Genomic DNA, 11,593 nt, shown 5'->3' on the forward strand with positions numbered 1-11,593 from the left:
CAAACGGTTGCTTTTTTTTGTTGTGCTCATTTTCTGTTCTTAGGGAATACGAAAGTGACAATACAAGCACGTGAGTCCACTCACTTCTCATTTATTTCGGTATGTACTCTAGCATCCTAAAAAAACACAGTTTTGCACTTCTGGGATGTCCATCGAATAGATCACTGGTATTAGGAACCACTTTAACGGCCAGCGGGCTTGCATTCACTGTAAGCCTTCTTAATAGCCGCTGCTTCTTCCTCCTGGAAAGATAGGCAGAAAGAAAAAAGAAGAATTGTTAGAAGCATGATCCACCTTAAAATAAAATCTTCAGGTAACTCCCTCCGTATATACTAAGCTGATGTTCAGCAATCCTGCAAAGACATCGCGCTATCTCATTCCGTATCTGCACAGCCAAGTGTGCTTACGTAAAACGACAATGTTGACACATGGCTGGTAGTGATTCATGCTAGAACCCCTACCAGCGAACTCCCTAGTCGTGTTACAACTTCTGTCAAGTCGCAATCCAGCATAGCTGTCGGTTTTGAGCTTTTCATAAATGAAATTACGAAACGAGGCAGTGTTGTGATAGTTACGATAGTAAATGAAGCCAGTATAAAAAATAAAGCATCCGTTTGTGTTAGCAGTCATTATTGGGAAGTTTTAGAGAGTATGTTGTTGTGGCTTAATAGATACAATATATGCTGGATCTGGCACGGGCCTGCCAGGTTCAGGTGACTAAATAATTCATGCTTCATAGTAAAATCTTAAGTAACTTATACTGAAAAGGGGCGAGAACATTATATTTCAGGGGGAGCTGCATGCATGCATGTAACGATGGATGAATAAATATCGTGCAGTGCAATGGTGAAAAAAAATTATCTAGCCGTCTCCTCTACTGTTTTTCATTGCATATCCGCATTCCTTTTCTCTGCCTTATTCAGCGGAAATTCTTAATTATACGGTAATCACTAAAATGAGAAGTTGCGGGGCACTTTGTGTCAGTCCTTTCGGGATGAGACCCAACGCCTTCATGTATCCGTGATGGAAGTTCTGTATCTGACTCACCGGTTACGCTCACGCTGTCATGACTGACCTTGAGAGCAGTCAGTCGTCTCACTGCTTTCTCTCAGATTTTTTTTAGTATACTGCAGAGCCCTTTCCGGCCCCGTTTATGCTCGTCTTATCGTGCCGTCTGCGTATCACAGCGTTCTAGACCGGCTGTATGCACCGAGCGCGTGTTCATTCACCCCGGTAACAGCTATGGAGAGGAGATACCGTTACGCACTTCTTTCGTAACTGCACTTTTTCGTTCATCTCGTTTTACTACGCTGCGTGGGAAGACGGAACTCCGCGTTTGACGCACGTTGTCGACCGCGTCTCGACGAGCCAGCCTAGTGTTTCCCTAGTGGCGGCTTTAGTACTAGAGATCCGGTCGTTAAGAGTCTCGCACATTCGCTGACGTTGCCCAGCTTCACTAGAAAAAGCATGAAACACGTCCAGCGTTCTTAGCCTCGAGCAAAAGCAAACACCGGTCACGAGATGTCAAAGCTGGTGCTTTTTATGGTAACACATTTAGCTTTGGATACCTCTTACGCTTTACTGTCGAGCGAACAAAAAGGCCTCGCCGACTGCAGCGGCGAAACAACGGAGCTATTTGTGCTGTTTCAAGTGCGAAGAAACCGCAATATAGTGCAAAAGTGCTTAAAATGATCGGTGAAAATAGGTCATGCAAAACTCACTGATCTCTCTTTCTCTCTCTCTCACTCTCTTTCTCTCCGTGTAAATTATGAAATGGGTGAAATTGTACGTGAGTTTGTGAAGTGGCATTGAGGTGAAAGCGGCGGCAGGGAGTTCTTGGAAGACGCAGTTACACAGAGATGCATTATTGCACACTCAAAGATCCAAAGCAAATAGATCACATGCCAGTGTCGCTTCCGATAGTGATCAAATAAATGTCGCAGTTGAAACGTATCAGACTTCGACTCCTACTACCCAATACCGCGTTTCTCTCCGCTGTGCACGCTGGGAAGTGACCTCTCCCGTTTTTATTCTATCCACATTTTGCAACGAGGCGCTGGACTAATGGTTTGATGGCTTGGTTGCAGGAGCTATGTTTTCTCAGATATTTAGAGCCTTTTCGAGTGAAGGTTAGTAAAAACGACAAAAACTGTGCAACTGTTCGCGTCATTGCAGCATGCATCTGCTCTTAAAAAATGAAATACCAATATAATAATAGTAATCAACAAGAACTTACGGAGAACGCGGTCTTCAGCAGCTCAAGCTGAAAGAAAGAAAATACATTTTCATCCCAATACATTCATTTAATGCTGCTCAAACGTGTGGGTATCTATAGACAATCAAATAAAACATTCAAACTTCGAAACATAGTCTATAATGACACTTCGTAATGCTCTTAGCCCGATAAAAAGAAGCAATACCGGCGTGTTTCAAGGCGTGTAGACTTCTGAACATAGCTTTTCTTTCTGTATACGACCGCTCGCTGAAGTGAGGCAGTCTACCCTCCTATCTTTTTCTCTTTTCCATTTTCCATTTAATATTCTTCACAATTCTCAGGATCAACCTACATCGCAATGTATAAACGGAAACCAAACATTTGCAAAACTTGTACCTTCTCGCCCATCTAATCGATCAATCATAGGTAGCTGGGCAGTTGACATGTTTGGGATTTTTCACATTGAATTCACCTTATTATGGCATGTTATGATGTACACACAGCACCAATAACATAAACAGAATGCTTTTATTCAATAAGTAATTCTTTTTCTGGACATAAATGGTAACACCTCGCTCCATATAATCTGTGTCAGTGAAGCCACTTTGTGGAACGCCTTTAATTTCAGCGGACGAACAAGGAAATTTACTGGCGTTAAACGAAGATTTAGCGTCCTTTTTTCTTTGGGTGCACGGTAAACATGCACAGTACTTTAAAGGGAGGTTGGAAGCCATTTTCAGAGCAGCGAGCACATATTTTCTTCGGTGGGAGATTATGAAAGATGAAGAGCTCTTGTTGAGAGCAAGTCATTAGGTCACCAACTTGCAATACCCAACACCTTGCAACATTAGAGTGTCTACATGACAATTTTACTGCATTTGTCATATAGCGCTCGCGCTCACCTTAGCGATTCTGCTTCGAAGAATATTAACTCTGGTGATGAAATAGAAAAACTCGGCGCTAGCTATTTTTTGGGGAGCGTCAGCGCTCTTTGCCAGGCCGTGTATTATGTGCATTGCCTACAAGGTGAAATCACCACGATCCACTGCTTGCATCGTTCGGGAAACGCAGTATGAATACGAACTGGGTGTATCTAAAAGAAGTTGCAAGTACATTCCTGGTCTCTCAAGTTTGCTTTGAGCAGTTAACCGATCGTCTTTCACCGCGTGAAAGAATGAAATAATTATGTGACCGCTGGGAGTATAGGTATACGTTTCCTGCGAATGTTTCTAAACCACGTAAAAACGTACTATTAGGACGTTGATATCTGTTTTCCTCGCAGTAAAACTTTCATCATATGTTTGTTCGAAACTTCAGCTCTCTTTTTGTACTCACATAGGTGCGAGTTAAACAGCTGCTGACCCGTGTTGGAAAACTCAGTTCTGGTTAACCTCACTGCCTTTCATTCATCTCTTCAAGTATGTCTTTTTTTTTTTCTTGTCCAAAGAGCAACAGCCTAACTGATGGTTCTTCCGAATGTCCTACAGGCGCTTTATCTCTGACAGAACGAAATTCGATTCCTTTGTGAATGCGCATAGACATTGAGAAAGGGTCCCCGTGTACCTGCGTCAGTCCCTGCAAAGGCTTTCTCAATACAAACAGCACATGCATCCTCAGTGTGCAATAGGCTAAGTGCTTTTGTCAGTTTCCCCAATAAAGTGTTGAATGCAAGAAAGCGGAAAGAGCTTGAACTCACGAAGTCCACTTCCGCCTCGCACTGCCTCTTGACAAGCTGAGCCAGGTTGTCACCCTGGCTGGTGATGATCTCCTTCGCCTTGCCCTTGAGCTGCGGAAAAGATAAATAAAGGTGGATGAAAAAGGGCACACCATTGTGACATACTGCAAGTAAAACTCGACTGCCTTTGCTAGAGCCATTGCGCTTCTTCTTTTATACGCTTACAAGAAGCAAGGCCCGTGGCCAACAAGAGGCTTACAGAAGTGTGCTTTAAAAGCATTGAAAATTTTTCTTGAAGAGGGTGGCATCCTTGGCCATTACTAGCGCATTTAAGCTTTGTTTTGTATTAACGGCAGAGTGTATGTTTATGTGTGTTGACTATTTTGGTCTTGGTATTGTCATGCAGCAGTTGCTGTTCTTTTTCTTTAACATCACCGTATGTACACATATATGTGATTGTTGAATATGTTGTTTTGACTGTTATGTTATGTGTTGACTGTTACGCTAAGTTGTATATTGTATGTACTGCGGGTTAATTGTGATTAGAAATTTGGACCCTATGTACTTTATGTTTATGGACCCTACGTACTCCAAGAGCTAAGGAGTAGCCGGCGCCTTATTTGTGCGCCAACATCTCCTTAGATCATGTCAATAAAAAAGGTATGTTTGTCACATTTATTTATTTACTTATTCGTTCATTCCTTTCCTCTATCAAGTTATTGATTGATTGATTGATTGATTGATTGATTGATTGATTGATTGATTGATTGATTGATTGATTGATTGATTGATTGATTGATTGATTGATTGATTGATTGATTGATACCTCAGAATTGACGTGCTCTCCCATGCACGTCAGGACTTTCTTGATTTGGTCATGGTCCAGCGCTGGAAAAGAAAAAGGTTTTGGTAATCTGCCTGGATCAATTCAAGCATGCATGGTATAGGTCTTGATGTACTGACAAGCGGTGTATTTGCGCAGACCAATGAAAGAGATTTCAAGCGAGCGTAAAAGTCACTGACAGCCATGGAAGGGGCCCTGTTGGTTGTATGGACAACAAGGCTATAGGCGGTCACAGCCTAAGAAAAAATGGGAGCTCCGCCCACAGCTATCGCTCTCCCACCCCAGAGAGAACTAGCACAGATGGTCCATACAAGTGAGTTTAGAATAACAGAGAGCTGAGCTAGTTAGTAAGTATTCATTCTAAAAAGACAGGGCGTTTTAACGTTTCAGAAGAACCGCGTATGTTGGCAGTATTCTGCTAGATCTTGAAAACCGCTGTTAAGTTTTTTGTCGATACCCTCGAAGGTTGTCAAAAACGGTATAGCCATGTCTTGCCCTAAATCTGCCCTCACCAAATCGTGTGAGCACAAAATGATTGATAGCTTTAACACACAGGTTACGCGTCTTTTAAATGTAGGTTATCCTCGTGATGCAGTGACCACTGTCGCTGAACGTTTAAAGAAGTCCATTATGTCAAGTCCGCGCATATTTGCAGTAAGCGATAGGAAGAAACGTGCCGCATGTATACCGTACATTCACTGCGTGTCTCACAGGCTAAAGAAAGTAGGAAGTAGATACGGCGTTAATGTTGTTTTCACGACTGCCAATAAGCTAGTTAAGATTTGTGCCACTGTGCAGAGGAAGAATGAGCGATTAAAGACAAGAAGCAGACCGATATTTGTTTAGCAAAACACACCAACAAATTCACTGATTGCCATACAAGTCTGGTGTATAAGGTCCCTTTCAGCTGCGGCTGCTCGTAGGACAGACGGGCCGCTGCATTAATCAGAGATTATTGGAACATAAGAGATCGCTAAGCGGAGGCTCACCTTCTAATCTATCTTCACATTGTCGAGAGTGTAAGCGCAAGCCAAAATTAGATGAATGCGTAGTTTTGTACCGGCATAGGAATGAAGAAACGCGCCTGATGAGAAAAGTGGTAGCGCATGCGGGAGCAACCGTCGATTAACTTGCATAAAGATGAAATCAAATGCCTTAACAGTTATCTTTCACGTAGGCCCCCATGCATGCCGGATTTATAGGTTCGCCTATTGCATGGGCATGCGCAGATAAGCTTTCGTGCCTTCTTTCTTTTCCGCCGTTGTGCGTCTCTTCAGCTGTTAGTCGGCGATAGTGGTGTCGTGACTTCTTTCTTGTGTCCGTGTTTGCGCTCCCTGTTTTTTTAGAGCAAATGAGTTCTCTCATTTTCATGACGTCGAACACTTTTGCGTGCTTAAGATAGTCGATTTTGCCACAGAGTTATACCTTTGCGCCGTTGGTTTTAGGAGGAAAACTTGAATGTCCCGGCAAATTCTCTAAACCTGAGATCAGGGCTGAGTAAAACAAGATATTTTCGGCAGAAATGGCGAACATTTATTTCCCAATATGCCTAGTATACCACCAAAGAGAAGGTGCTTACTTACTCTTTGGTGCACGTTAAAAAAACCCTTGGTGGTCATATTTAATCTGCAGTCACCCACAACGGCGTGCCTCATGATGATATCGTAATTGTGGCGCGTAGAACACCATAAATTACTGTTGAAGTACTCATGCTTCCAACAGATATCAGCGGCACGGCTCGCGTACAGACGTGATATTCAGTCGTACTACGGTTATATAGGTGCAGCTCACATTTTCCCTTGGGCTATAGCCGACTATAATTAGGTATAGCTATCCACAAAATAATGAAAGGGCGGCATGCCTCATAACCAAATGAGAACTTCTTCAGAATGAAATGCGACAAAACAAGGTTGTCTTTAAACTTCTTTGGTCTTTGCTCACTGAACCTCGCGCGCCGTGATTCATCGTCTAATGAATAAGTGTAGCCCGTACATAATTTACGAAACAGCCGCGTAAGGACACTTTGCTGTCCAGCAGATGCTAATATCGTAGTGCATATATATTCCTACAAACACTGATACCAATAGTGCCAGTAATAGGCATTTTGCAGAAAATAGTACGTCTCGCATGACTGAGAAATGTGCGCTAGAATGTGCTATTTCAGGTGATTTTTGTTTAGGCCATACTATGTTCCTTCGAGCGAAAACCAAGAAGCTAACACAAGAAAGTGCGAACAATAATTGCTGGGATTTTCGTGCCAAAGCAACGATATCGTAATGAGGCACGCCGTATTGAGGGACTGAGGATTAATTTCGACCACCTGAGGTTCTTTAACGTGTGCCTAAATCTAAGCAAACGGGTGTTCTTTGCATTTCGCCCCAATCGAAACACGGTCGCCGTTGCAGGTAATCAGATCCGCACACTTACTCAAAAAGGTCACCCGAGTGCCAAGACGGTTTCACAACCGCCCCGATACGAGAAACTAAACACCTGACCACCTGAGAATGACGGGAATGAATCAGCCTGTAAGAGACACTAAACTTTCGGAGCTCTTTCAGTCATCCCAGCGAAGTTTACATAATATTTTGACATACCAGAAAAATATCTACAGAATTGGCTAATAAAGGCATCATAGTATGAATCTTCTTATTTTCGTGCACAAAGAGACACCCATACTGCTGGAGCCAATAGGAAGAACGGCGCCCATTCTTACTTCAAAGAAAAATCAACGACGCAAAAGAGACACATACGTAGAAACACATATATGCCAAAATGAATGCCCATTTTGTCGAATGCATTTTTACTTCCGCGACAGGGTTGAATCCTTCATGTTTTCTTTAAGTACGGCGCACCAACTAGAAGAAAGCAAGATTGTGCTTGCCTAAGCTTACATTTACAATGCCGCTATGATTCAACATGACAGCCGAGCTATATTGCTGCGTGACACATGAGAGAGACAAATGTTGCACAAGTCAAAATGTTCATTAGAAAACTTCCTCGTTAGAAATTCATATGCCCCACCGGAAACCAAATTTAGAATTATTGTTGACATAAGGCGCCCAAATTCATCAAAACACATACTTCAATTCTGGCTTGTTTACTAAGCATTTCTTTAAAGTGTACTCAGTTCATGTTTGTACATGTGTATAATTTTGTAACAAGTGACCTAGTGTCTTCCTTTATTGCGATAGCAATTATATGGACACTGGCGGTGGGTTTTTTCCATCGCCGTCATGTTCCCTATATATATATATATATATATATATATATATATATATATATATATATATATATATATTTACGAGAAATATTTTCCGAAGCGCGCTCAGGGGACTCGAACCTGCTACCCCCCGCTCCTCAGCGCGCAGCGTTAAACGACTCTGCCACAGAGCATACGACCTTCAGCGTACTGACTGCGAGCTATTTATATACATCATTTACCGCTGGCGGCACGCCGAGCTCGGAGGCGCTTCAATTTGTTCTCTTTATCACCCGCGAGATTGCGCGATGGGCGCGCTTTAAAGGTCATCGTTCCGCTCGTTTTTCACCGGAGTTGGGATGCGCGCGCGCCTCCAAGCTATACCACCTGTACTTTACCCTACAGGGCGTGGTCGCCCGTGCGCGGGGTGGTTTGTACATACGTCTTGTGCTTTCACCGCAAAATTTACCTCGACGTTACACAGCGCAAGAAGGTCACTTCGCTAGCTCAGTGCAGCAGCCGCGTTAACGAAAGGAGTGAGCTGCTAGCTAGAAGAGCCAAAGTAGGGGCTAGTTGGTTGGGCATAGTCGACACTTGCAGCGCGGTGCTCAAACACAAAGAAGTAACGACTGTAACAGTTATTAGATCGCGGTCGTCCTGTGCAAACATGTGCATTCTTTTCGTGCGTCCTTCTTCGTGTTTAAGCAGCACGCAGCAAGTGTCGAGCTGTGATAGTTGTTAGTTCGCGCTCGTCTTGCGTGTGTTCTTTTCGTGTGTCCTTTGCGCTCGAGCAGCGCGCTGCAAGTTTCAAGCTGCTTACCTTTCTTCGTGGGACATTATAATTTGTTGGTATCGCATCCATTGCTTCGCCCTTACGGCCAAACTGTGATTTTTTTTAAACACCAGCTTTCAACAAGCTTATGCGTTTCATGGGATGATTTCTCGTGCTTTTTTTTTTACTTTTCGAGAAGCACGAAGAGAAGGCTGTTTGCTGCTAAATAAACTATGTTATTAGAAAGGAGAGAGTCTTTGCTGAAAGTGTGTATGCTTTTTGAGCATTCATTATTAGCACATTAACTTTCAAAACAAGCTTTCTGCGCGTCTCTTGCAAATTGCGAGGTATTGGGTAAGCACCACTCACAGCTAACGCGTCAGATTATTGAAGTGTATCTTGACAGAAAGTTTAATAGCTTGTGTGTGAGCTCTCTATCAGTCGTGCTTTTGCAAAAAGACATTGTCTATATAAGTCGATTTTAAATTTCGTCCTCCCATCGAGCACAGTCAACAAATTACAAGTGATTTGTTATTTTATAGTCATCGACGCGATTGATAACTGCTCCCTCTTCTACACACGTCTCCAAACCATATATACATTGTCTTCACTTCGCTATTAAATGTTGTTGAAAGTCAGCGCTGTGTGTGTGTTGTTGGCTGGTCCTAGTCTGTTGCGCTGTTCTTAAATGTATTATGTCCTACCAACATCTCGAAGTTTCCACCCTTCCCACTTTTTGCTTGCAGTTTTGCATACATGAAGGCATAGGTACGGTAATAAGTTAACGTGGCTATTAGCATGCGATAACTTCTTAACAGGTAATTTCATTGCTGATATGAATCTCGACGCAAAAAATTACCTTTTAAAAAGCCGCGCATTCCACCCACACTAATTACAGCCGGCAATTCCTTTCAGACGTTTTGTGGTTTGAAATGTGAAGGACTGCATATACGTAAAAATCAGGAGTCGTTTAAAATACATAATTAAACAACAAAGCAATCTATTGAAACAGGAAAGCGGCAAAGCTGGTCCTTCTTGATGTTGCTGGCGTTCTCAGCTTAAAAAAATTACGCAATGACGTTTTTTAAACTGAGAAACCTGCTGCGAAATAGCGTTCTTTTTTATTGCGATTTTCGATATTACATTTGTCATTTTATTTGTTTTTACCGATTTCTCATTTGTTTCCTCGCTGCTTCCATTTAAGTCGCATATTAGGGATCAATATTTGCTTTCTCTGCACAAAGCCATCACGCTTATATAATGCGATCTCCTGGCTAAGTCATTATGTTTCGTACATTTCGTAAAAAAAAAAAAGTTCACAAACTGCCACTCACGCATCATACATGGTAACACAATAGCAAACTTTTTATGGTAACTTGAACTTTAAGCTAGGGATGAATAGAGTGACCAATTAATAAGCTACTCCCGGTCGTATCTGAACGTGACTACAGCAGCAGCTCTGTAAAGTGTCCACATGCAAACTCGTCGTTATGCAATCTAAATCAAATCTGCCACCATCTGAAAGCAAGTTAGCAAAGAAAACAACAACTTAGCTTACCGCACAATTCCTGGCCGCCAGCCTCAGCAAGGATGGCACCAGCGAGAAGGAGTCCGCACAGGATCAGAACCTTCATGTCGAATGGTATTGGAAGAGTTTGTACTATAAAGTAAGAAGGGGATAGGAGCACTGTGAAACTGTGCGACTGTTCAGTGCGAGCTCAACTGAATGACCAACGCTGTTCGCCCGGTTATATATGCACGCGCGCTCTTCTCACTGTCCTTGGTCGCAACGAGGTGGACGAAGAGCCAGCACGTGGAACTTTTCTTTAAGTTTATTTTTATTTCCTTATTGCCGCTAAATTTAGTTCCCTAAGCGTGCTCTGGCCCGCCTTTCTTACGCAGGTGTGAACATAATGTGACGAAGAAACGAAGAGAGAAAATATGGAAAGAGGAAGGCTGTTTTTTTTTTTTTTTTTTTCTCGTACAAGTGGTGCCGTAGAACCTTGTAGCAGGAAACTCTGACGCTGTAGAGATACGCACCACGATTTTGATCGTCTTCTCTGTTCAGTCTGCCTTCCTCGTTCTGTTGTTTCTTTTTTTTTTTTTTTAGTTGGGCCATAGAAGTTACCGCGCCCTTTTTGCTGCGATGTCACTTAGGAAAAACATACGTACCTATAACACGTGAGCATTACGCATCGCGAACCCTCCTCTCCACACACTTTCGCCCAACACTTTCTCCCACTTGATGATTCCCGGAGCGGTCGCCTTCGTGCTCACCACGCTTGAGTGTCACTCTTTCTGACGCATTAGCGATCCGGTCCTCGCATTTATTCCCCGCCGTCTTTTTGCGCTTCATCGACTAACGACGCCCAGACTTGCTGTCATTTGTTTATTGCCTCCTGAATTCGGTCCTCTTGTGATTATTGTTGGCTCTTGGAACGCCCGCCTGTACGATGCAGGAAGTAACGAAAGTGGTTGTGTAATCTGCGTGAGACCGGCACCAAGGACGCGCGAGTCTCTCAAATTTGACAGCGTGGTCCAGGCCCGCAACGACCAGCATCACGTTTGGCAGCCAAATAAAAATCTAGGTGGTGCATGTCTCCCAACAAAGAAAAGCCTAACATGTGAAGCGAGAAAAAAAAACACACGTACAAAAACAGCTGTAGGAGACGCGAAAACGTGGGTGTTTATATGAGCGTGACCAGTCTGGCAACATTTTGTTCGCAGTGATCTATTCGCATATGCACACCGTAGCCAATTCGATGCAGGCAAAATGCTAGAGGCCCGTGTGCTTAAATTTAAGAGCACGTTGTAGAACCCCAGGTGGTCGAAATTTCTGGGTCCCTTCACTACGGCGCCTCTCATAACCATATCGTGGTTTTGGGACC

At 43.1% G+C, this 11,593-nt stretch overlaps 1 protein-coding gene across 1 annotated transcript; it reads right to left on the reverse strand.

The window, feature by feature from the left end:
- Positions 1-3: 3 nt before the first annotated feature.
- LOC119398274 (uncharacterized) lies at positions 4-10,513 on the reverse strand. The gene is made up of 5 exons (XM_037665341.2): positions 10,264-10,513; positions 4,717-4,778; positions 3,912-4,001; positions 2,237-2,263; positions 4-242 (listed from the first exon to the last, which is right to left on the reverse strand). The coding sequence occupies exons 1-5, from the start codon at positions 10,337-10,339 to the stop codon at positions 183-185; spliced, it is 315 nt and encodes a 104-aa protein (XP_037521269.1). The 5' UTR covers positions 10,340-10,513; the 3' UTR covers positions 4-182.
- Between the last annotated feature and the right edge of the window lie 1,080 nt (positions 10,514-11,593).

This window comes from Rhipicephalus sanguineus, chromosome 1 (genome assembly GCF_013339695.2).
Source record: "Rhipicephalus sanguineus isolate Rsan-2018 chromosome 1, BIME_Rsan_1.4, whole genome shotgun sequence".
Classification (NCBI taxonomy): domain Eukaryota; kingdom Metazoa; phylum Arthropoda; class Arachnida; order Ixodida; family Ixodidae; genus Rhipicephalus; species Rhipicephalus sanguineus.

Coding starts and splice junctions, on each gene's coding strand:
- LOC119398274 (XM_037665341.2), bottom strand. CDS start 10,339: ATGAAGGTTCTGATCCTGTGCGGACTCCTTCTCGCTGGTGCCATCCTT. Junction 4,002..4,716: donor GAGAGCACGTCAATTCTGAG/GTATCAATCAAT, acceptor TCTTTTCCGCAG/CTCAAGGGCAAGGCGAAGGA. Junction 2,264..3,911: donor GCGAGGCGGAAGTGGACTTC/GTGAGTTCAAGC, acceptor TCTTTCTTTCAG/CTTGAGCTGCTGAAGACCGC.